The following is a 26,667-nucleotide window of genomic DNA, read 5'->3' on the forward strand; positions in this document are numbered from 1 at the left end:
GTCAGGTGGCCAGGGCTCCTAAAAGAGTGCCCTCTTGAAGCTAAGTCTGGGTCATGAAAATACCTCTCAGACCAGTAGTTTTCAAGCTATAGGTCACAACTCCATTAGGAAGGTTGAGAACCTACTCTCAGACCATGCTACTACAGCCAGGATCAGGGCAGAAGCAAGGGCATGGCTCATTGGAGGAACACCAGCACATGTAAGCCCCTGAGTTCAATCTTCAGAGAAAGAACGGGGAGAGAGGGAAAGAGGAAGGGAGGGAGGGAGGGAGGGAGGAAGGGAAGGAGGGAGGGAGGGAGGAAGGGAGGGAGGGGAGGCATCGCAGTAGAACAGCCTGGTCTGCCAGGGATACAGATGAAACAGTGAAATTCTAAGACCTCACTTCCTGTGTCACGAGGTCATCTATATCACAACCAAGCATCCTATCCACCACCTTTCAGGTCTATTGTTGTCATCCATGCTTTGGTGTAGCATAGCCTTGAAACACAAAACTAATCTAGATATACACTAAAATGGCCAATACCAAAATAACCAGGGAAAGAAGACACCCTGGGCCCCATCCAGCTAGCATATTCTTGTTTGTTTGTTTGCTTGTTTGTTTGCTTTTGAGACAGGGTTTCTCTGTGTAGCCCTGGCTGTCCTGGAACTCACTCTGTAGACCAGGCTGGCCTCGAACTCAGAAATCCACCTGCCTCTGCCTCCCAAGTGCTGGGATTAAAAGCGTGTGCCACCACTGCCCAGCCAGCTAGCATATTCTAAGATAACTGAAAGCAGAACCTAGACACATGGCATGGAACAACCCTCCCTCAGGAGGTTCGCCCAGCCTCCTTCCTTTTGTTCTTTGCTGTGTGTCTCTGAGCAGTCCTGGCACAGACTGTGAGAGACACTGTTTCAGGCACTTTACCCTACATTGCTGGGGTGCTGGAGGGACCAGCACAGTTGCCTCAGTGAGGAGACTAAGGCTGCTTCTAGCTAAACACACATCCACGGCACTTGACCAACACTGACAGGGTGTGGCTATGTCACTGTTAAAGATCACCTGCAGCCCAACGTGAGGCTGGGCCAGCATTGGTTCTGGAGGGCCACAGCCATGAGTACAGCTGAGACAAATGAGAGACTTGGGAGTGCCCTGGGGCATCAGGTGGCCATCAATCAAAGGTATTAGTGTGTGAGCCTGGTGACACAACCAAGGTCTCCTGCTGTGTGAGGCCTTCAACTGCCTTGAGCTGTAGCAACTAGCCAGGCCAGCCTCTGCAGCACAAAACAAGAGAAGACACCTGACCCCCAAGTGCCAGCTCCCGGCCTAGTGGTTGGGTCATGCCCCAGGTGCCAGATTTCTAAGCCAGATGGAGCAAGAAATCTCAAACTGCCCACTGATGTCCCTGCCCATCACACTCACACGCATGACTCTCACCCACATGACTAGCCTCCAGGAAACAACTTGGGTGGCAGGCAGGGAGACAGGCTCATCCCTCAGGGGAGCAAAACCCCTCTGATTCGATAACTTCACATCCCCTGCAAGGTTCCCTCACCCTGTAATCCTCTTCCTCTTCTAAAAAGCCCAAGTGAGCTAACCTCCACCCACCTCAAGACACACAATCCTTTCTACAGACGACTTATCCTCAAGCCTGACTGGGCACTTGCGCTCTCTCCTAAGTGCCTCTGGGAGCTCTGTGATGAACACACCCTTGGCTATCCTGCTTCTCTTCTGGTATCCACGCTTACCTAGCTAGCCAAGTACTCACTCCAGGAAAGCACAGTAATGTCCCAAGACAACCCACCACGGCCCAGGCCTGAGTAAGAAAGAGGCAGGTTTCTACAGCTAGACAGACCTCAGTGCACAAACCTCACTTGACCAATGGAGTCAGCAAGGCCAGAGCCAGACTGCAAACCTAGGCTGCCCCCAGAGGACGCAAGGGGAAAGCACCACAGAGGATCCCTCACAGAGATGAGTGGCAGCTGGCAGGCTGGGAGCAGGAAACAGAAGATGTGGTGACAGAAGAAAGAAGGGCGCTGAAGGGCAGAGGGACAGGGGCTCTTGCTGGCCACCACTGGAGCAACACACCTCTACCACCCTGCTATCCACTCCAGTTCTAGGTAACTTCCTCCTGTCACCTCCTCCCTCAATGACATCTCCTCTTCCCTGTCAAATCCTTCGCTCTCATTGTCTCCTTGTCTTAGTCAGGGTTTCTATTCTGCGATGAAACACCATGACCAAAAAGCATGTCGGAGGGGAAGGGTTTACTTGGCTGACACTTCCACACTGCTGTTCATCCTTGAAGGAAGTTAGGACAGGAACTCAAGCAGGGCAGGAACCTGGAAGCAGGAGCTGATGCAGAGGCCATGAGGGATGTTACTGGCTTGCTTCCCCTGGCTTGCTCAGCCTGCTTTCTTATAGACATCCCAGGACTGTCAGCCGAGAGATGGCACCATGCACAGTGGTTGGGCCTTCCTCCGATCACTAGTTAAGAAAATGCCTCACAGCTGGATCTCATGGAGGCATTTCTTCAACCGAGGCCCCTCCCTCTCTGATGACTCTAGCTTGTTCACACCAAACCAGCCAGTACACTCCTCCCTGTTATCCCCTCTCCTACAGTAGGTACTTCCTTTGCTCTCAGTGTCTCCTACAGCACTGCCACCTCCTTCTTGTCCACTGTTACCTCTACTCCCTTACAGTCATCTCCTTCCTCACTATAGCATCTTCTCCCCTCACTGTCACCTCTCCCTCACTGTGACTTCCTCTCCCTCAGTGTCACCTCTCCCTCCACACGGTCACCTCTCCCTCCACACTGTCACCTCTCCCTCCACACTGTCACCTCTCCCTCCACACTGTCATCTCTCCCTCCACACTGTCACCTCTCCCTCACTGTCACCTCTCCCTCACTGTCACCTCTCCCTCACTGTGACTTCCTCTCTTCTCACTGTCACCTCTCCCCTACCTTCCCTTCCTCTCCTGTCATTCTCACCTCCATAGCGCCACCTACTGTCCAGAAGCCCTACACTCCTTCCAAGGCACCTCTGCCACCAGGCCTCAGCCCCAGGACTCAAACATGCTACATACAGCACAGCAAGTTGGTCCCAAGTTCTGAAAGGACAGTCACCTTTCTCAAACTAGCTCCCCAGACACAGTGACCACTGCCTAGGCCTGCCCTGGAGGCCTTCAGAACAGCCTCCCAATTAAAAGCAGGCACCCTCTTAGCTAAGTTACTTCAGCTGGTATCTGCCTGCAGCCAGGCTTACCCTGTGGTAGTTGTGAGGCCCAGGTTGCCTATGGGTGGTTGGTACAACCAACACTTCCTCAGAAGAGTATGGTATGTCTGACCTGAGGGGATGGCTTGGATCTACAGCAACAAGAGTATACAGAAGGGAACCCGTGAGGAGCTCTGCCCTCTTCACACCAGCTGTCCTGACAAGAATCCTAACAGCAGCCTATCCTGCTGACTCCAGATACAGGGCCTTGGGATGGACTGGTTCAGGGCCATGCTCTATGATCCATCCCAGTCAGCCCTGATGTCCAAACAGACTGCCTCCGTTGGCTGCTGGCTGCTGTCGGCCATCTGCTCCATCTGGCTAATGGTAACAAAGCTTGTGTGACATTTCCTCAAGTAAACAGTCCAAGCTCAAGGCCACTGCTGGGATCCAGGCCCTGGCTTCCCAGGGCTCTGACCAGGCGAAGCATGGCCACAGGCACTTCACAGAGCCATCTACCCCATCTCTCCCGGATCTGTCATAGACCCTGAAGTGCTTCCCTTCCCAGGTTTGCTTGGGTGAGTCTGAGCTCATGTCAGATGGATACAGAATATGTCCACTGGATGCTACACAGAAGGCGAGTGAGATGAGTCAGTCCATGTTCATAAAAGCAGCAGCTCTTCCTGGGCACTGACTACACCAGGCAGAAGGCATGGGCACTGAAGAGGACCCTGGCTGGTCCACTCAGATGCAGGCCAAGCAGCAGCTGCTACCTAGAACACAGTGCATGACAGGCTGGGGACAAGATGGAAAAACAAGCGCTTTGGAGAACCTAAGATAACAGGATCAGTGTTCCTAGTGGCTGTACTAAGGGGTGCACGAGATACAGAGTAGGCATTCAGACCACTTGGGCCACTGCATTAGTGTCCAGAGATAGTATTACTGACCTCTGCTGGCCCTCCTACAGTGTGTTGGGTAACTGGCCCCAAATGACTGCAATCTAGAGCCAGAGAAGGCAGGTTGAGAGGGGAAAAGACCCAGGAGGTGATCTGCCAAAGGTCACCACAGGCTACAGGGACAACAGTCTTCTGGGTTGAAAAAAAGAGAAAAGTAGGGGCCATACACCCAGTAAGGGGCTGGGACCAGGGTAGCCAGGGGTAACCAGTGCCCTGGCCGAGCGAAGAGCTGTACCTCTGCCCTCAGTGACAGTCCTCCTGAGCCTGTAACAGCCATCAGCTTAGAAGCTAGAGCAGTGCAGGTACTTGCTACAGACCCTGTGTCTGATAACACACGATGGTTCCTACTGACAGCTGCAGTCTGGGGCTGCAGAGGGGCTCAGCACTGGAGGAAGTATGCCACTAGGGCTGGACTTTGACAATTTAGTGTCTCATTTGCCTTGTCTGCTTTGTGCTTGTGGTTACAGATGTGAGCTCTTAGCTTCCTGCTCCTGGCACCACGCTTACCCCTTGTCGCCACACCCCTCTCCCCTCAACCCCCACGATGGGCTCTAATCCCTCTGGAACCATCAGTCAAAAAAGCTTCGGAAGGTTGCTCTTGCTCATATTATTTTACCACAGCAACAGAGGAGTGACTAATATGGCCCCCTCTCCTCCTGAATCTCATGAGCATCACCGATTGTCCCAGAGGCAAGCCAAGTTCATCTTTCACACCATACCCTCCTCAGCTGCCCAGGTCAGTGAGGAAGCAGCCCTCCTGCTGGCCACACCAGCCCCACAGCAGGACCGGCCACACTGCTGCTACTGCAAGCCTGCCAGGCTTTTCCTTGCTGCTGCTCCCCCTTCCAGGGCCCCATTCTGCTGCATGCTACCATCTGGACCTCTAAAGTGGGCTGGCCTCCCAGCTCACCCTGGCTGCCTCCCCACTCCCCTCATATGCCACCTTAGAAAAAAATCAACTCAGTCCCTACAACTTTCCCCCAGAAACCCAGGACTTTCTTATGCAAGTGTTGGGTTTCGGTCAAAGGCCATCCCTTCAGACAGGCCTTCCCTGACTCTCCTCCTTACCTGCTTTGTCCCTAAGGGGTTGGTTTGTGTGTTCACTCACTCACTGCCCTTCCCAGGACCTCCTGCTCCAGGGTCAGGCCCACTCACTCTTACAGGTACCCTTAATTAAGTATCTAGACAATAATGGACAGATCTCTTTGATATGGTCTGGACGTGATTTCAATGTGTCCACTAAAGCTGACATGCTGACGGCCTGTTTCCCAGCATGATGGTGTTGGGGGATTGGAACCCTTAAGGGAAGCAAGTGTGAGGTGATTAGATCATGGCAGCCCTCCCTAGGATGGGAGTGGCACTGGTCCTGGAGACCTGTTATTTCTCTTGAGGGTGGATTCTTATAAAGTGAAACTACCCACACACGCTTGGCCTCTTGTGCATGTGGCCATTTTTCTTTCTGGTTCTCCATTATAGTTTAAAGTATTTAGGGAGACAGGATGCTGGCACCACACTGTTGGGATGTTCCAGAGATTATGGATTAGACATCCATCTTCCTTCTACGCAGTTCTCAGCACCAATTATCCTGTTGAAGCAGTTCTTAACCTTCCTAATGATGTGATCCTTCAATACAGTTCCCCATGTTGTGGCGACCCCAAACATAAGATTATTTTTGTAGCTGTAATTTTGCTGCCATTATGAATCATGATATTAATATCTGATATACAGCATATCTGATATGCAACCTCTGTGAAAGGGATGTTTGAGCCCCAAAGGTGCTGTGACCCACAGGTAACAACTGCTGTGTTAAAGCAACAGAAAGGCACTAAAACCCTCCTCCAACCCGATTCCCAGTGTGCGAATGGCACGTTGCCATGCTGCCTTACTGAGTTGCCAGGCAGAAAGCCTGAGCACAGTGAGCCATGCCCAGTGCTGCAGTCATAAGTTACTGCACCACTCTTCCAGCGTGCCCCTGCTCACAGTGCAGGTTCCTGTCCCCACCAGGCATAGAGCTAGGCTTCCAGCTCCTGTCCTCCTGCATCCAGATGTCACCTCAGCCCCTCCTAGCTGCAGCTGACCCAACCATAACACGATACCATTTTCTCATTCCAAACTAACCAGGAAGAGCTCACTCGTTCTTCCACTAATGACTATACATCTTTCTGAGGAATAATGCTTTTCAAAACAAGGCTAATAAAAAACTTATGACCAAAAAAAAAGGAACCACTTATGATAAATGCACAGATACAAGGCTCCTGTCTCCAAATTTGGGCAGTTGGGGCTGTTCCTGTGGACGAGACTCAGATCCAAAATTAAGTATGCGAAAAATACTGCTTCAAGGGTCAGTGGGAGATGAACAAAGGAAACTTGGACAAAGTACTCCCAATACCCACTGCATTTGGCCAGTGGTTCTCCCTGTGCTCAGGCCACACTCTGGTCATTGCTAATCAGCCGAGGCCTCCTGGAGGAGAGAACACAGGCTCCATCCAGCTATGCAATCCAGCAACCTCCTGCAGGAAAGTCCTGTGCACACCACATCTAAAGGAGGGTGAGTTAGGAGTGAGGCATCTCCTAGTCAGGCCAGAAGCCTCTTTAATGTCCTATACTAGCTTTCTCTGATTACTTTAAAACATAACATCAGTGTGTGTCCCCTAGAGTGTCCTGCGGTCTGGCAGGCTGGCTCCTAGGCAGGCAGGCTCCACATGCACAGATTGGACAGAGAAACCACACAGCAAGGGTGAGGAAGAAGTAGGGGAGGCTAAGGGCACGGAGCACCCTGTGCCTGGCATTGCCAGAAGAAAGCTATCAGGAAACCAGGACCAGCACTGGCACACTCTAGTACACTCCAAGGCCATGGTTTCTCAGGAGCAAGGGGAGGTCACTGTGGTCTTGTCTGACCTCTGTGTCCCTCCCAGCAGCCCCCTCCTCAGCAGGTCCAGCATGTTCAGGACTGCAGGAACAAAACATTCAGAAGGTGGTGGCTCTGTGCCAAGCATCACTGCCCCCACTCACCAGGTGGAAAAAAGACCCAAGCCATAAACCAGATTAAAAGAATACAGTGTTCCACCCCGGTACAACTGAACTGACAATAGTCTAGGATCAGTGTGTTGATGGCAGACACCAAGCTCAGCCTTCTACAGACTAGCTCCAGGGCAATCATGGGGTATCCATTCCCATTAGTCCTTGTGTCATAAACTCCCAGACAGCCCAGGCCCTCCAATGAGAAGGCCTCCCCCATGCAGCTGTCGGCTGCAGGCTCTTGGGATACCCCAGGTCACCCTGATGCTGGCCCCTTAGCCCCCAGGAAGGCAAGAATCTCCCCTCATTCAGTGTACATTCACTGAGTGCCACCCTGGGAGGGAAGAAGGGAAGAGGAGGATGACAGGCATGGGAAGGCAGAGAAGACAGCCACCATCTAGCCCACTGTCCATGTGTCTGGCTTGCTGGTAGCAGTGATTCCACCACACCAGGCTCCCCAGCTAGCTGGTGTGAGCACAATGGTACTTACCACATTCCAGAAGAGCGGGTTGAACACAATGGTGAGCACAGCCGCCACAAAGCTGGGCTCTGTGGGGTCCACGTAACCCAGCAGCCAGCTCATAATGAAGAGATCAGCCTGCAAGGACAGAGCTGCCATCAGCAGGAGGCCTGTCTACCAACACCCAGAAGCTGCCAGGACCTGTGAGCCCCCAGGATGCAAAGACTCCTGGGAACATAAGGGAAGCTTGGGATATCCAAGTCCCGACACAGTCAATGCACTTAAGACTCATAAAACAGAAGATAAAAGGCTGAAATCTAGTCGGCCGTGTCAACTGCCATGGAGTGCTAGGCTAATGGTTGCGGAGGTGCTCATGGGCACTGCATGCGGAGATCTGTGGCTATGAAGACAAGATCCCGAGAAAGGAGTGACATTAACCTTGGATGCGATTGAAATCCTCTTGGATGAGGGTTCTCATGAGACTCAAGGAAAACTCAGGTGACCAAAATACATAGGAAGAGAAGCTTGGCCTCAGGAGACAGCAGGAAGAGCTAGTGACCACAGGTAATGGCCACCTCTCCCAGAGCCTCAGGGGGAACAGCATGACTGCAACTGTTCAAGGAAGTGGTTGGACACGCAGCATGAAGAGAGCTGGTAGCACACTCCTGCCAGCTCATGCTGGCAATGACCAGAAGTCAGAGAGACAACCCAGGGCTATGGCTATGGCTCAGTGGGAGGGCACTTACCTAAGTACGTACAAAACCTTAGACTCTATCCCCAATACCACCACTAAAACAAAACCACAAGATCAACCAAGGTGCCAACCTAGAGAAATGAGGTATGGCCCATGTGTGAAGCCCTAACTCACAAAATCGAACAGCTCCATTTACACATAAAAGCCCTGAAGTGCTTGACACTTGGGGTGAGTTGTCAGTGCTGGGCTGGGCTGGGCTGGGCTGGGCTGTGAACTCTAGGATGCCTCGCAGGCCCAACCCTGGCTTCCACCCAGTAGAGGGTGGCAAACCAACCCCTAAACCCCCAATGAAGCAACCAGAGATGTCTCCAAATGTAAAGCAGAAACGAACTCCCTGAGTGGGAGGGAGCTCTGCCCACCGGCGAGGAGAGGAGAGCCAGCCCCTTTCTGCACCTACTTCTTTCTTCAGGCCGTGAGTTCTGCCTCTGGGTGATGAATATTGCTGGCTCCTTGTGCTCTTCTCTAAACATCTCCAGTTTCCAGTTTAGGAAGAATCTTAAAGGCCCAGAACATTGATAATATTGTATTGTCTCCCCCACATGCAACTGAAATAAAAGTCACACTAAATTGTGCATAAGGCTTCATGCACCAGGCCTATGGCCTTTCTCAGACTCTGCTCTCATGTCAAGCTTAGCTGTTTCATCTCAAAGTGTGCTTCCTCTCCCTGCCCCCCACATGAAGGGGAGGCAAGGGAATAATGTGCTACATTTGCTAGTGTGCCACACACACACGGACCCATCCAGGGTTGCTCATCCCTGGAGAGAAAGCAGCAAGCACTACCCATGTTCTTACTTCATCCAGTAACTGCCTCCTGGGAAGACTCAGCCAGCCAGCCAGCCACCCCAAATTGCCCAGTGTGACACAGGGGATACTGGAAAGTCACTAGGCATAAAAGGTCTTCCACTGTGGCCTCCCTGCCCACTCAGACCACATTTCTCACCAGGATATGGGATCAAAGACAGGCTAAGCATTTACTAAATACTCAAACCTAATATTCAACCACCCATATCCACAAGGGATATACCAAGACCCCTATAGATGCCTACAGTGCAGCTAGCACCAAAAACTACATGTATTATACTGTTGCTATTCTAATATACATGCACCTCCAATAGAAATTTTACAAACCAGGCACATCAAGAGGTTAACTAGAACCAGAGCTGGGCATGGTGATGCACACCTGGGATCCCAGAACTCAGAAGGCAAGGCAGGCTGATCTCTATGAGCTGTCTAGTGTAGTGACTTCCAGGTCACCCAAGGCTACAAAGTGAGACTGTCTCAAAAAAACAAAAGCAAGAAAGGGAGTGAGGGGCGGAACTAAAATAGACTGAAATAAGTAGTGCAAATTCTCCCTCCTTCTCCGCTCCGCTCACCCTTCTGCTTTTGAAGATCACAGCTGCAGGCTACAGGTGTGAGATCATCCTGCTCAGCAGAAAACAAGCCAATAGGGGTGCAATAGAGTGGGAGCAGGGACACGAAGCACCTCAGTAAGTTCACCAGGGTATTGATAAATGAATGACAGAGAACCTGCTCAGGACCTAAGGGAGAATGAGCCTCAGGGCACAGCCTCATCACCGGCTGTTGACTGCTCCGGAACACACAGGGAATACATCAGGCAAACCTGCGTCCCTGGACAAAGTCTCAGGAAGCCCTGGATGTGATCAGGGCCTCTCAGCACAACGTTGGGCTGTGGGAAGTAAGGTCATGTGTTCCTAGGGCACACAACACTCGTGCAGGAGGAAGCCACAGGATTGACCCTTAAAACAGACCGTGTGCCTTACAGAAAAAGGAAGGCACTGGAGCTGTGCAGCCCTAACACTTCTAGAATCTGAGCCCAACAAGACAGCCAGTCTTTCTTCCCTTTGAAGACAGATATTAAGCATCCCTGATCACAAGGCCCTGAACTGGGGGTGGGGGGCTGCAGAAAAAGAAGAGAAGAAGCTGGCCTAGGCGCAGAGTCCTGACTTGGCCTGACCACTCCCAGAGCATGCTGATCTTACTTCTGTCAGCTGGACCACACACCCTTACCCAGCAGGAGGTTCATACGCATCCCAAACCCTCCTCCAGAGACTCCTCTGCAGCCTCCCGACACACACTTGTCTCATTCTGTCTAGTCAGTTCTGAGATTCCTTACATAACCACTCCATCCATTTCCTACCCTCACCATCGCCATACTGAAGGCTCCCCCAGTGCACAGCAAAGGACCTTCATGAGCTCCTATCTTCCACTTCCCTTCTGAGCCCTCCTAGACAGCAGCTCACACTCTGCTGGCCACCCTCACTCATACTTCCTCACCTACATTTGGCTCACTCAGCATAGCATGCCAGCAGGTGGGCCCCTTATCTCTCCACAGAGTGGACCTTTTTACAGCCATCCCTTCACAAAGGCTCTGCACATGCTGGGAATACCATCTGCCCCTCTACACACTGAGCAAACTCCTGCACATCCCTCAAGATCCAAACGGAACAGTCCCCTACGTCTGACCAAGGCATTCTACGGTCTTCCTGGAGTTCAGCTCTCATGACTATCTGATCATCGTCCTTGTCTTGCAGCTACTCCTTGGGCTAAGCACCACGTTTTCATTGATCTTTGTGTCTCCATTTGTGACTGCCAAGGCTTGCAGAAAGTAAATATTTGCTAAGTGGACAGAAGCCCTTCTTTCATCATCAGTAAAATTTGAAGGCAAATGGTCATCTCCAAGGGTCCCAGTGGCTGAGCCACCCGGTGGCCTCCTCCAGTCTGGCTTCGGAAAGAGACAAAGAATTGCCAAAGCAGCCCCTGGAGGGAGTTTTGCAAGCCGCTGGACAACTGGGCAGCCAACATGACTAACTGGCCCCCCTGGACATAGAGGCATGGCTTCTCATAAGACCACAAGACCTGGAATCACTAGCTACCCAGACACTTTGCTTCAAAGATGTGTGTGTGTGTGTGTGTGTGTGTGTGTGTGTGTGTGTGTGTGTCTTCAGGGATGAAAGATGGAGCAATGCTTTAGAAGAGTTGGTAGAGGTGAAATGCCAAGCCAGAGGAAGAGGAGAGACTTCCCAAAGCAGTTTGAAGTCCTTGGGTGGGGCTTATTTGCTCCTAGGTATGCAAGTTTGGGGTGGAAGAGGGCAGGGAGGACAGAGGTAGGAGGACCAGCAGTCCTGAGGCTCTAGCCTGGCCTGGATCCACCATCCACTTTCCCTTGCAGTCTACTCCCCTACCTGTGTCCTCCTCTGGCTGGCCTCCCTGAAGCTCGCCCAGCAGGACATTCTAGGCCCACTGGTCCTTAGACCCTAAGTGTAACTGCATGTGAATGCACGCCCACACACATGCAAATCGAATAAACAATGTCATTTTTAAAAAGTAAGCTCACCATATTAGGGAAGAAAGGTGGAAGGAGGGGTACTTGAGGAGAGAACATTTTGCCCTTGCAATGGGAACCCTCCCCTTTCCCCATGACCTCCAGAGAGAAAAATGTTCTCACAGTCTTTAAAGGACTGTCAAGAATTCAACTGGGGCTGGAGAGATGGCTCAGAGGTTAAGAGCACTGACTGCTCTTCCCAAGGTCCTGAGTTCAAATCCCAGCAACCACATGGTGGCTCACAGCCATCCGTAGTGAGATCTGATGCCCTCTTCTGGAGTGTCTGAAGACAGTTACAGTGTACTTACATATAATAAATAAATAAATATTTAAAAAAAAAAAAAGAATTCAACTCAATGTCATTCTCCCAGTGCTGAGCACCATGAAGGGAGCCTGTCTTGGTATAGGATGTTAAAGACCAGTGACCAGGCCTGAGAGCATCCTAGGGCCATCCCCAAGGTCAGTGAACTGAGGTCTGAAAGAGGACATCTCCCCGACCCCATCAAAGATGAGACAACCAGGCTTGGAGAAAACTGCAGGGCCCAGGCTCTGAGGGCCAGGACCGGAATGGCCCTTCTGTTTCCTAAGCAGGAAACCCTACAAGATGTGGACTTCAGCCACCAGGGGAGGGCCCACCAGCCACAGCAGACAAGAATAAAAGACAGTTTCTGGATCCTGGATCCCCAGCATGAGATGGGTAAAGTGGGCAGTGAATCACACGCTTCTTTCCTGCTTTGTGACAGCTTAAGACAAAAAGAAGAAAACTGAGATGCTCAAAAGATCAACTAGTTAACATGGCTGAACCTGCAAAAAACGGCATCCATCTGTCTCTCAATTAAAGCCAAAGTGATCCAATCCAGAATATGACCATACAACCAGGTCCCAGTGCCCTGGTCAGCCTGCCTCAGCAGGTGGGGAGAGTTTATCTGGAAGCCAGGTCACCTTGAGGGTTACGGTTGCCTGGAGAAGTAGCTGCTTCACAGGAGAGAGTGACTAATGCTGAGCAGAAATTAGAAGCAGAGGAACATGCTCCCAGCTCTCCACACCTGAGACACGGGGCACCCCTCCCAAAGCCCACTCAAAGCTGGATTAGCTGAAATTAACCCCAAAGCCTTCTGACATGAACAGAGAAGCTGTGGCTCGCTCCCCTTCATCCTGCCTCCCAGCCAGTGTCAGATGCTCCATGTGAGCCACCTCAGTGAAGGAGAGTGGGGCCCCTCCCAGTCTCAACTGCTTCAGGAGGCCTGATTCCTAAGTTCTCCCTTGAGGTCAGAGGCCTAGTGGAAGCTAAAGAGAGAATCAACCTACCAGAACCAGAAAGAAATGGGAGCCGGGCTCCAGGGACAGCTCAGGTCACCCGTCCCTGGTGATGAACTCAGCTGCAGAAGCCCCACAGGCTGAGAGGAAAGAGGCACATAGTAGTTCTACCACACTGGGCACCTGGACACACTTCAGAGCAATGTCCTGTAGTTAGGGAATGATTTGCAGGGGGTCAACAGCACCCAGGGTGCAAGCCATATTGTGACATCCAAACAAACAAGAGTGCAGCACAGTCAGAGTTGCATTGATCACCTGAAAGTAATGGGCCACTCTGTGACGTGTACTATACACATCAAAGGATAAAAGGGACGGAGTTGGTCTGTCTCAGAACAGGGACAGGCTCTGTCATCCCATACAGTGGCCCTCTGCAGTTGCAAACCCTTCTCCCTCTTCCCAGCTGTTCCAGTGTCCAGGATTACCAGCAGATCCAGGAACATTCGCTGGGCAATTCCACAAAAGCCCTGTGCCTTGAAAGAGAGAAACAAGGCACTGGGGCCTCTCTACCTAGACCTACACTCCCAAGAGGAGGCGGCACCCCTTCTGTCCCATTTCATACACTGTGGCCTGCCTGGATCTGAGAAAGGACCCGGCCAAGGGCAGAGCTCTACCCTCCTCCTGATGCCCACAGAGTTCACAGTAACCACCAGGACCAATCTGAGGCCAGGTTCCTTACCCGAAGTGGATTAACAAGAATGCCCGCCCAAGACGACCCACGGACAGAGTGAAGAGCAGATGTGAAATACAGATGTATAGGCGTATCAGGATACATAGGGCTGCCATGGTGTCAAACCACCTGGACTCTTTCTTCTGCTACACCCTAACTAAGAAATACAGATGTGTCACCTCTCACCCTCTTGGCAGGCCTACGTACTAAAGCAAGAACCAGAAGACACTGACCCAGTGACATTCAGTAAAAAAAAAATAAATACAAGTTTCAGGCTGTCAGCCATGGCTTGATGACAGAGTGCTCACCTAGCACATTTGAGGGTTCTGGGCTCATCCCTAGTAACAAGGAGAGGGAGCTACAGCTATGCCTTTCCTCTTTTCAGATAGGTGGATGGTTCCTTGATTAACTATTTGGCAGGTCATGACAGGTTGGTGCCAAGTGACAGGCTGGCTCCCTTATGGCACCACAAAGTCTTCCCAGAGGGGCACATGGCTAGGACCTGCCCCCACCTCCTGGACCACCTATACTCAGTCCCTCAAGAGTGGCAGACCTGGTTCTGCAATCTCCCAGCATGGTGCTTTCTCACAGATTTACCCAGCCACATCATACTAACTTAGAGAGGTAGAGGACTGGAAGGGTGGCAGGGGGAGCAGGGAAAAACATCCCAGTGCGTGTGAGGGAGGGGCATATGAAGCTGAAGTGGAAGCTTAAGGGCTGTTTGGAAAGTCAGCTGTGTTGGATGGTGTTTTGCTAAAGCAGACACATGAAGGAACTTTTCACTGACACAAACATGGGTGAAAGCATGTTCTGCTAAAGCAAACTCGTAAAAGAATACATGAAGGATTCTTCAATAACAACATGCATGTATTGGTCCATCTTACAGTGAGTAGTTGAACTCTATTTGTCCAGACTCCATAGACAGAAATGCACCAAAAAACTCCCAGTGGTGTGCTGCTACGTCTTGCCGCTTCCGCAGACTTGAACCAATTGGCAGAGTGATGTCAGCTGAGACAGACTCACATGCTGAGGCAAACCCATAGAGGACACATGATGTTTGGAGGTGTTATAAATAGGACTGAATGGACAATGGCAGAGGTTGAGCTTGGCTTGCTGGTAGAGCTAGCTGTGCAACGCTTGTGGGTCTTTCATCTTCCGCTGATCGTTGCTTCAATAAGAGACACACAGCTGAGAACTCCTGGCACTCCTGGTGATCCAAATCCCTCCTGCTGACTCAGCTGAGCCCTAGCTGTTCCTGCTAGGTCATGCCACTGATGCTGCTCTCCTAACACTACCAAACTGGACTGCTGGGATAACCGTGAAGTGTTTGTAAGTGGATCGAGCTCCTGCTGTTGACCTGTGAACTGAACTGCTGGTTTCCTGACAACACAGATGGGATTTGCTCCAAAGTGCCATTTCTAAACAGGTCCACTTCCCCTCCCCACTCCCACCCATCCCACCCCCCATATACTTTCTTTTCCATTACCTCTGGTGGGTTGTAGGCTAGAAGGGAGGTGTCTTAAGAGTTTCTATTCCTGCATAAAACATCATGACCGAGAAGCAAGTTGGGGAGGGAAGGGATTATTCAGCTTAAACTTCCACATTGCTGTTCATCACCAAAGGAAGTCAGGACTGGAACTCAAGCAGGTCAGGAATCAGGAGCTGATGCAGAGGCCATGGAGGGATGTTACTTACTGATTTGCTTCCCCAGGCTTGCTCAGCTTGCTTTCTTATAGAACCCAGGACTACCAGCCCAGGGATGGCACCACCCACAATGGGCCCCCAACCCTTGATCACTAATTGAGAAAATGCCTTACAGCTGGATCTCGTGGAGGCATTTCCTCAAGGGAGGCTTCTTTCTCTGTGATAACTCCAGCTTGTGTCAAGTTGACACACAAAACCAACTGACCAAGAGGTTAAAGCATTTAAAAGCTATCATTAAAAGTAGGCATTGAAAAAAATTAAAGTTACATGAAGCATCAACCCTAGCTGAAGATCTATTGTCATCTGATGATGCTTAAGAAAGGAGAGCCACTCTCCTTTGAAAACATGGCTACTGGTAGGTTATCTATACCCCAGTGGAAGGCCATACACCATGTGCATACAGACAGCATTAACTGGACTCAAGGTACTATTAATAACAATATAAGACATTAAGTGGGGAGGGAGATGCGATGGAAGGCATTAGAGTGAGTTGGAGGGAAATAGTAAGGGATAGATATGATGAAATATATTGTATAAATGTATGAAACTTTCAAAGAATAAAAAAATATTCAAAAATTTTAAAGACTTAAAAAGGGTTGGGAAAGGCCAGGCAGTGGTGGCACACACCTTTAATCCCAGCACTTGGGAGGCAGAGACAGGCAGATTTCTGAGTTCAAGGCCAGCCTGGTCTACAAAATGAGTTCCAGGATAGCAGGATAGCCAGGGCTACATAGAGAAACCCTGTCTCGAAAAAACCACAAAAAAAAAAAAAAGGCTGGTAAGATAGTTTGTGGATAAAAGAACTTGCCAGCTAAGCAAAGCACTCAGAATTCAATACCTCCAAAAGTTGTCCTCTGACCTAAACACACACACACACACACACACACACACACACACACACACACACCCCAAACTTAATAAAAGCATAAAAGTTTTTCTGAACTGGAACAGAATTAAATGAGAATAGAGTAACAAAGAAATAAGACAAGATACAAACAGGGAATTTCAAAGGAAGTTTTGAGCCATTTTGTGTATCAGAAACTGTGAGGTGCAGCCAAGGCTAAGCATAGAAAGAAACAGGTTATAACAACATGGAAGTCTGAAATCAGGGATGGAAACATTGCCCTGAAGAAAACCAAACTGAGTGGAGCAAAGGAGAGAAGACATCAGTTAACAGCTGCTGCCCACCTTCAACCTGAGAAAGGAGCAGCCTGGAGTTCCTGCCACCAAGGACAGGAAGCCAGCCTGCCAGCCTCCCACGATGGGCTGCCATCCCCGGGAACCAGGAGCCAAAATAAACCCCGCCTTCCGAGAAGGAGATAGAGATGGGGTGGGGCAGTTACCAACAGCAGCAATAAAAGGATTGTTCCTACAGATCTAACGCATTAAAAGGACAGTAAGAAAACACTAGAAACTACTTTATGCCCATAAATTCAACAATGAATAATGAAATGCACCTTTCCTTGTGAAAGGTACAAGGTACCAAAATTCATTCAAGAAGAAACAGTAGTGTGCCTTTGTGGGAGGGGAGAGGAGATGGTCTCATAGTTTAAAATCTCAAAAGAAGGAAGTAAAATTTCTAGGTCAGATGGTTGTACTGGATAAATTCTACAAAACACCTAAGGAAATAATACCAGTTCTACAGGGTCACTTCCAGAATATACAAGAGGAGGGACTGTTTCCCATCTGTTCTATGAGACCAGCAATACCTTAATACTAAAGCTAGATGAAGATATCACAAGGACAAGAAAAGCCACATTTCTCATTAGCACAGCAGCAGAAACCTCCAAACCAGGAATAGCCACTACAGGTACCCTAAGAGGCTTAGAAGAGCTCCCACATGTGGGCAGGCCCTTCTCAGTATGCTTTATACAACTGCCAGGCAGAAGAGTAGAAGGATCTCAGTCTGGGAGATAAGACAGGCAGACTTCTTGCCCCAACCAGTAAGTTTTTTAAATACCAGTATCAGCCAATCGGGCTAGTGAGTATCTGGCTAAGGACCTGTTCTCAACAGCTGGGCTGTTCAGTACAACCCAACAGCCACCAGCAACAGGAATCCATGAAATTTCACATAGTGAAATAGCCCAATGTACAGTGAATAATCAAATACAGACATCCCTCAGAGTCTGCCAGGGACTGCTTCCAGCACCCCCTGCAGACACTGACACCCAAAGAAACTGGAGCTCTTCGTGTTAAATGGCATAATGTCTGCCTAGAATCTTTGCATCCTCACATGCTCTAAATCATATCCCAATACAACAGAGACTGCTGGATAGATAGTTACTGTTATATGCTCAGGGAATGCTATCATGAAGAAAAATCTGTTCATGTGTACACGGGGTTTTATTTTTTCAATCCAGATACTGTAATATGCAGATAAAGAAACATCAGATATGAAGGTAATTGTATTTTGGGAAAGTCATTTTTGTTCTGTGTGTTTAGGGTGGTATGTGTGGAGGCCATGGGTTGACTTGAAATGTCTTCCTCTATGCTTTCCACTTGAGTTTTTGAGGCAGGCTCTCTCCATGAATCTGGAGCTCACCAACTTGGCTTCACTGGCTGGCCAGAGAGCCCCAGAAGGCCTCGTATCTCCACCTTCCCAGCAACAGGGTTCCGGATGCACAGGCTGCACACTGGCTGGTCAGTGAGCCCAGAACTTAGCCTATGTATTTCCATCTCTCCAGCACTGGGATTACAGGTGCTGTGACGATGCCTAGCCTTAATGTGGATGCTAAGGATCTGAGCTCAGGCCCTCAAGTGTGCACAGCAAACACTCTGCTGAACAGGCCATCTATCCAGCCCTCTTTCACGTTTCTTTAAGTAATGTTGATACTAAAAAATGTATTGCTTTTGTTTTCGGAGATGATGAGAATCAGAGTCAGGGCCTTGAACATGTTAGGCAAGTCACATTAGATAAGTGCTCTCTCATCTCTGAGCGCCCCTGCCCCCTCTGTCATAGCATAAAATTCTAAATTAGATATGGAACACACAACCCTTCCATTAGACAGCACTGAGAACCCCAGCTCAAGTGTCCATGGTGAAGAAAAACCCTGAAGTTCTCTTAGGTCAGGGACTAATATATTTTATCTAGATTTTGACAGGGGAAGCTCGCCTGCATAACAGAACCTTAATGTGTGTAATGACTGCAGTGGTTTGAATGAGAATAGCCCCCCATAACCATTCTTAAGCATGTTTGAATGCTTATTCCAGTTTGTGGAACTGTTTGTGAAGGATTTAGAGGCATAGCCTTGTTAGAGGAGGTGTGTCACTGAGATAGAGCTTTGAGGCTTCAAAAGCCCATCCCATTCCCAGTTAATTCTCTCTGCCTCCCCCTTGTGCATCAAGAAGTAAAACCTAAGCTACTGCTCGAGAGTCATGCCTGCCTGCTGCCACATATCCCACCATGGTCATAGACTTTAACCCTCTGGAACTGCAAGCCCCTAATAAACTCTTCTATAAAGTGATTGCATCATGTATCTTATTGCAGCAATAATAAAGTAACTAAGACAGTGATGTTATTGCTTTCATTTTATTTTATTAAGAAAAATCTCTTGGAGGGGCTGGAGGGATGGCTAAGTGGCTAAGAACAATGCCTGCTCTTCCAGAGGTCCTGAGTTCAATTCCCAACACTCACATGGCTCACAACCATCTATAACTGTAGTCCCATGGACCCCAATGCTCTTTTCTGGTGTGCAAATGTAAACAGAGACAAACATCCATTCATGTACATAAAATACGTAAATGAATCTAAAAGAGAGAGACAGAGAGACAGAGAGGCAGAGAGAGAGAGAGAAAGAGAGAGAGAGAGAGAGAGAGAGAAAGAGAGAGAGAGAGAGAGAGAGAGAGAGAGAGAGAGAATGAGAATTCCTTGGAAACAGGAAGCTCAACTGTGCTGACCAGGCTGTGATAGAAAAAACACAGTGCTATTCAACAAAGGTCATCCTGACCTATCTCCTGAAACAGCCCTGGCTCTCCAGCTGTCTGAGACTGGGCACATGCAGGACAGGGGAACCCACTGGAACTGAGTGGGAAGGGGGACAGGAAGGCTTCACACCCAGAGAGCCATCCCAGCCAGGAACACTTCTTGTCTCTGTCTCTAGACCTATAACACAGGCCTTGTTTCCATCACCCTGGGGTAACTGCTAGGAACCCTTGGGCAGTACTACAAATGACCCCTGCATTCTAGCTTGTCCCCTTACATCTTCCCCATTCCTGAGTTCAAGGTTACCCAGCACCTCAGTCAGTATTCTTGCCTTATGTGATACACTGAGTTAAAGAGCATGATTTAAAAGAGTGGAAGCTGGTGTGACACTTGTCTCACATGCCCAAGAAATAAAGGAGGTAGTGAAGAAAGTATAGGCGAGAGGGAGAGGTCTGCCTTATGCAAAAGCTGGAGATGCACTTAGGATTTGCCATTCATCTAACTGGATGGAGGATATGCTTCAATAACAAACATTCTAAAGGAGAAAATTACTCCCCAACATCCACTGCCCATCCATCCACCTTAACTGTCCTTCGTGCACCAGTGAGTAACTGTCTCCTGTCCCTTCCTGTGTGCCTGCTGCCCCTCCACCAGGAAGTCCCACCCCAATTCCTTATCACTCACTGCTTACATTTCCATCACCTCCCTCCAAGGCAAGGCTGCTTCTCTTCACCTGTTACTCGCTAAAACAAGTTTCCTCTCCTTTCAAGAACTACTTCTGCGCCTGTAGTCTCCTTTGTATGAACAAAAGCTCAGCAGTAGCCAGCCCTCATCTGTCCCAAAAACTGGACCTCAACAGTCTCTTTGTAATATTGACCATATCTGTGAATAAATGAATATGTGCACACTGAACAATGAAAACATGGAATAAATGAAATGCATTCATTTATTCCAGGATGCTTCTGGCAGAGATCTTGGTCTCTGTGAAGAAGGGCTGGTACAAAGGGGGGAACACGCAGGAGAGGAGAATCAGATAGGATTCTCAGATAGATAGCCTGGGGAGATTGCCTGGAGTCTGCAGTAGTCAGTGGGGATCGAACCAGGTCCTAAGGTGGCACTAGGGGTCCTGCCACACATCCACACAGTAGGCACTCAAATTAGTAGTTAGCTGCCTACTCTCAACTCGCCTCACATTCTGGACATCCACGCAACTTTGACTACATAACTCCAGGACCTCACACACAAAACCCCCAAACTCACACTTTCCCAGAGACTTACAGTCAAAATTTCCCAGCCCTACACACTCACAGACACAGGTTTACCACTCAAGCAACGACAAACTGAGATGACACAATTCACCCACACTCCCCCCCCCCCCCCCCCCCCCCCCCCCCCCCGGAAAACCCCACCACCACTACCACCACCTATCGCGCGTGCGCCCCTTTGCTTCAGGCTCCGCCTAGCCCATCGTTGCTTGGGAACATGGTAGTCCCGCCCATCAAGCGTTGAAGGCGGCGCCCTCCAGCTCCGGCCTCAACCCGCCCCTCTCTGTAAAGCGGAGCTGTACCTGCCTGAGGTCGATATTGCCGAGGCCTCCACAGCAGTCGTGCTCCGTCACAGAGCTGCTGATAAGTGTAGTTGCCGGGCTCGTATTTCCTTCCATCACGCGAACCCCTTCAATAGGTGCCACGTGGAGACCTCGCCCCGCCGCATGGCCGGAGAGCGGACCCCTTGGCATTTAGGGAAGCGCGGCCAGCCTAAAGGCTTTCCTGGTGTCCCTAACGTCTTCCTGGCCTTCTGGGAAATGTAGTTTCCGGACACTGCCTCGTGGGGCGCACTTCCAAGTCCCAGGAAGCAGAGAACTACAAGTCCCAGAGGACTATTGGAGAGAGGGACTGGGGCACTGTCCCTTAGAACAAGGCTCCTACCCTGCTACTTTGGGACTAGTGTCTTGCCCCCCACTCTCCAGCCTACCTCGCTTCCCACTGAGATACGATAAAAAGACATGGATGTATATAGGAAAGAAAAGCAGTCTCTCACTTCAGAATCTAGTTGTTAACACCTTTGCCAGCTGAGGATCAAGGATTCCAGCACAGTTAACTGTGAAATTTGCCTACATAGAGACAGTGTTCCTCTTATATGGATTATTTTCAAATAAGAATGTTAAAATAGCAATGCAGCGACATTTAAGGCCTAAGAGTATATGGCCTGTCTCCTTTTCCAGTTATAAGCCTATACAATCTCCTAGGATTCTTACAAATCCTGTTTACAGTAGAAGATATGTCTTGACTTCTCATGCAACCCATGGTTTATTTTACGAGGTTACAGTTCTAACCACATCTGGAGCCATCCTATGATCTCGTTTATCAGCGGAGGGTGTTTCTTACCAACCCTTTAAGATGTAGCTTGAAGCCAGACTTGCCTTTTATCACCCCACTCAGGAGGCAGAAGCAGGCAGATCTCTGAATTTAGGGCCAGACTGGTCTACAGATGAAATTCCAGGACACTCAGAGCTACACAAAGAAACCCTGCTGCAAAAACAACAAACAAACAAACAAATGAAACATAGCTTGGGAGTCACCAGAGTGATGTATATAGCTACTGCTAGAACACCTAAGTGTGGCTCTTCTCTGAGAAGCCCACGCACACACTTTTCAGTGTCTTTCTTCTTCTGACCACCTTTTTTTGTTTTGTTTTGTTTTTTGTTTGTTTGTTTGTTTGTTTTTCGAGACAAGGTTTCTCTGTGTAGCCCTGGCTGTCCTGGAACTCACTCTGTAGACCAGGCTGGCCTCAAATTCAGAAATCCGCCTGCCTCTGCTTCCCAAGTGCTGGGATTAAAGGCATGTGCCACCATTGCCCAGCTCTGAGCACCTCTTTTTATTCATCCCCATGTTTATATCTATGTTAAACCTTCTTCCCAATAAATTCTGCTTTAAACTGGCTTCTCCTGCAATTCTTTTCCACCATGAGAAGGTCCCTAAAGGATAGGAAGCTAGCTCCTTCTGTAGACAGGACTAAAGACTGGAGCAGTGGACCAGAAATATAACTTTATGTACATCCCTCCTACCATCTTGCCTTTACCCCGGGCCAGTGTCCCTCACCCCCATCCAGAGATAGTACCAGGTCGATGACAGCTTCCCTATACCAACACTGCTTCTGGAAGCCCCAACACTCCGGAAGCCTTTGACTCAATCAGAGACCCTTCTCCACTCATTCCTTCATAGATTTTCTTATTCACTCATGTTTGCTGAACATGCCTCCTGCTGGTGGTGCTACGGACAACAATGTAAGATTCCTGACCTCAATGCCTCCAACGATAAAAAACAAGACAAATGAGTATAGCTTGAGTAGTATAGAGAGAAAGACTGGAGGCTGGGTTATAGTAAGGAAAGGCCCTGCCCTAGCATGCTAAAAGGAGGTGCCAAGAATGGAGCTGCTGGCACAGGGCAAACCAGGAGGCAGGACAACATTGGGAAAGCTTTGAGAATGGGGAATACAGCTGAGCTCTACATAGTGATGGAATGTGGGGAGCAAGTAGGAGCTCAGGTGAGTGGGTGCCAGGAGAATCCCTTTTGTGGCTACTTAGATATATGGAGAAATAGAATCCAAAATTCTAAGATTGGTTCAGGCAGTCAGCCAGCCCAAGGCCAGGCAGGATATCAGCCACCTCAGTTACTTCCTAATTCTTTGTAGACCATTTCCTTGCAACTCTGGCAGCCTCTTCCCCTCCTCTCCTCACCCCACACCCCCACTATCTCCTCCACTCTCTCCCCACACCAAATATGGAGCATCACCTCAGCAGGTTCCTGGCTTGGTTCCTCACAGGTGGTCCCAGTCTTCACAAAATGGCTAGAATGGGACAAGCAGACCAATGAGGCAGGAGGGACAGCGGCGTTGAAGGACACACAGTAGCTCTGGAGCCAAGCCCAGCTTTCTTTTACTTAGGAATAAAGGGAGTACACATTGTAAGACTCATCACAAAGGAACTGACCTACGGGAACCAGCACTGGCCACTGCTGGTCTGGGCACAAAGGGCTCAATAGCTGTTCTCTGGTTGACTACTGCTGCTCACAAAGATCAGGAGCCTGGGCCTGTTCTGTATTATAAGAAGGCCTTCTAATAGGCAGAGAGCTTCTATCTGGAGGTCTTCAAGCTGGCACCCCCCACATCTACCAGACATGCTCTCCATCAAAGATCTAGTCTTTTCAACTACTAAACACCTTTAGCTATTTTATTGAGCTGTGGTTGTGAATTTCTGTTTGCTTTTTCAGGGAACAGAGAAAGGTAAAGGTTAAAGGACACATAAGAACTGATGAAATCTATTCCCTCCACCTACTCAGATCACCCCACCAGAGTGGCTCTTCTCTGGTGTCATGGAAGCCAAACTTGCCACTTGAAATGCAACCTGGGCTCAAGTCACAAGCCCAAAGATGATCATTTGAGGCAGAAGCGATTGCCTAAGGCCTTTGGAAGCCTCTACATCTGAGCTTACAGAGACATTATCCAGCTAATCTCCAACAGTGGGAATTTTTTCCCACGGCTTCTTTGATGAATGAAGAACACTCTGTTTACATGCCCTGAGGGATGGGAGGCTCACCACCTCAAAGTAGCTTGCTCCTCCGTTGAGGTGTTCATGATACCTGATTACTCCAGTCTCCATTCTTGAAGTTTTAGTAGATGGACCTCTTTTCTATCTTTAGAGTTCTCTCTGCTTTTTCATACTTGAGAAGCCATTCAAGGGAGAACATCGAGGCAGCTCCAGATAGTCCTTTGATCCAGAGGTTTCCTCCATAATGCCTTCCCTTGGTGTTGGACCTTAACACAGTATCTCCTCTTGGGGAGTCACAAAAAATAGGCTTTTACTGATCAAACTGCCCTTGCTATTTGATCACCATTAGTACATTTCCCAGCTCACCATCTATTTTCTATCCATAAAATGAGCTTCCTGTCTTGAGCAGACTTGTACTACAGTGTGCAGGCTCTGTAGGGCTCAGGATTAGGTGTGATGGAGAGACCTTTCCAGAGCAGAGATCATCTGGAGATGCATGCCCTGCAGAGCTCCCGCGTGTTCCCTTCCACATTGGGCTTGGAAAGTAGCCCTTTCCCCAAGTTACCTACATGGTGGCAAAAGGGCACATGAGTGAATTCATCTGAACCCCATTTTCCACGGTATCAACCAGCTGAGGAACCCATCAGAGGTATTGTTGCTGATAGGTTTCTCTGCACCTCAGCCTCCACTCACACTAATCCTTGCTTCCTGTTGGCCTCCTGGTTGCTCCTACATGCATTGTGGTGATTGGATAAGAATCCCCCACCTTTGGGCTCCTATATTTGAATTTGTAGTCAGCAGGGAATGGCACTATTTGAAAAGGATCGGGAGGTGTGGCCCCGTTGGTGGAAGTGTGCTGGTGGAAGTGGGGGTTGGCTCTGAGGTTTCAAAGTCTGCACTAGACCCAATGTCTCTCTTTCTCTGCCTGTGGATCAGGGTGTAGCTCTCAACTCCTTCTCAAGCTCCCTGTGTGCCATGCTTACCACCATGATGATAATGAGCTAAACCTCTGACACTGTAAGCAAGCCCCCTATTTGCTTTTATAAGTGTTTCCTTGGTCATCGTGGCTTTTCACAGCAGTAGAACACTGTCTGAAACATATCTTAGCCATGTGTTCACCCCAGGGTCTCCGCATATGCTGTTCCCTCTGCTGGGGTGCTCCTCCCCAGATTTCTCATAGAGTCTTTCCTCACCACTCTAAACTCCACTTAGGTGTCACCCTTCCACATTGCTGTGCATGCTGAATCATCAATGCACTCTGTGCCCTTTGCCACTTTTATTTCTCCCCACACCCCTGTCACTGGCTAGCTCCACAGATATATTTCTCTTGCCCTTTACTTTGAGAAGCCCCACCAGGATGTGCACTGCACTGGAGCAGTACTTTGATATCTTCCTTGGGTACCTCAGCTAGTGCCTGACACAAAGCAGGCACTCAATAAGCAATGATGAATCAACAGTTCTGCCACTCTAAGCTGAGGACCCTGGGGCAAGGCAGCTTTCTGGGCCATATTGACTCTGTCTGTGGAATGGGCAATATGGCCAGGCCTATCCTACAAGTTGAACACCAAAGTTACCATTGAAATATCGCCCTGCCACATTCTGGCTGCGAACCCTGAGGAAAGGTGACCTGTTTTCTCTGACTCCCAAATTTCTAACTGTGGAAAACTAATCAGAGCTCTGTCAGAATGCTGGCACTTCAAGAGCCTCTTGCTAACCGGGCAGTGGTGGCGCACGCCTTTAATCCCAGCACTTGGGAGGCAGAGGCAGGCGGATTTCTGAGTTCGAGGCCAGCCTCGTCTACAGAGTGAGTTCTAGGACAGCCAGGGTTTTACAGAGAAGCCCTGTCTTGAAAAACAAAACAAACCAACCAACCAAACAAAGAGTCTCTGGCTTCCTGGAAGCCACTCAGCAGCCCTGTGGAGCACAGGCTGTATTCTGTCCTGAGGAAAGTGATTGTACAGTCACTGAGTGAGGGACAGGCTTGAAACCCACTATTCAAAGCCAAGACTCTTCACCTCTGAAACCCGCCTCCCTGGGATTAGATGCGATCCTGTAAGAAGTCCAGCTCTGACTCCAGCTCACTTGGTGCTTTAACCCAACCTTGGGTTCTGCCGCCTTCTCTACTGCTGCTCATCTCTCCCAAGAACTCAGGGCCTCCCCACAGCACAGTGTTTAAGCTGGCCACTCCTTGGCTCTGTAAGCCAGACCCTCTCTCCTTTCACTAACCTCTTCTCATAGGCCCAGCAGTCCTAGCAGGCCTTTGTGCCTCTTGTGCCCTCCACCAGCCACACATTTTTCATTCTCAGAACAATGCCTTGGCTACCCTTGAGTCTCATGCCTGCTACACACAGTACCTCTGCAGAACTCATTAAGTATTTGCTCAGTGAATGGGGTCAAGCTCTATTTTGGTTGAATGAGAATCTGGAGGCCCAGAGCAGGCATGGGGGTATACTCTTATCTAGCTGTGGTGGTTTGAATGTGCTTGGCCCTTGGGACATGGCACTATTAGGAGGTGTTAGAAGAAGCACGTCACTGTCGGGGTGAGCCTTGGAGGGCTCCTATGCTCACGGTCCACCAAGTACAGAAGAGAGACCTTTCTCCTGGGTGTCTACAGAAGACAGTCTGTGTCTCTTCCTGACTGCCTTTGGATCAAGATGTAGAATGCCGAGCTCCCTCTCCAGCACCATGCTGGCCTGGATGCTGCCATCATGTTTCCCGATGTAATAATAGACTGAACCTCAGAAACTGTAAGCCAGCCCCAATTAAACTTTATCCTTGCCGGACAGTG

The 26,667-nt window shown here is 49.5% G+C and overlaps 1 protein-coding gene across 3 annotated transcripts in view; it reads right to left on the minus strand.

The window, feature by feature from the left end:
- The window catches only part of Pemt (phosphatidylethanolamine N-methyltransferase), an 80,807-nt gene extending 59,671 nt beyond the window's left edge, over window positions 1–21,136 (minus strand). The window contains exons 1-2 of one of the 3 annotated variants that reach the window (XM_031353095.1): window positions 20,902–21,135; window positions 7,654–7,761 (exon numbers count right to left, since the gene is read on the minus strand). In XM_031353095.1, the coding sequence (XP_031208955.1) occupies window positions 7,654–7,746 (93 nt within the window). In that variant the 5' untranslated portion in view covers window positions 7,747–7,761; window positions 20,902–21,135. Of the gene's footprint in view, window positions 1–7,653; window positions 7,762–20,897 lie in introns of all 3 variants that reach the window. The other 2 variants (XM_031353092.1, XM_031353093.1) reach the window with 2 other exon arrangements.
- Window positions 21,137–26,667: the final 5,531 nt, after the last annotated feature.

Source organism: Mastomys coucha, unplaced genomic scaffold, assembly GCF_008632895.1.
Source record: "Mastomys coucha isolate ucsf_1 unplaced genomic scaffold, UCSF_Mcou_1 pScaffold5, whole genome shotgun sequence".
In the NCBI taxonomy this organism is placed as follows: Eukaryota; Metazoa; Chordata; class Mammalia; order Rodentia; family Muridae; genus Mastomys; species Mastomys coucha.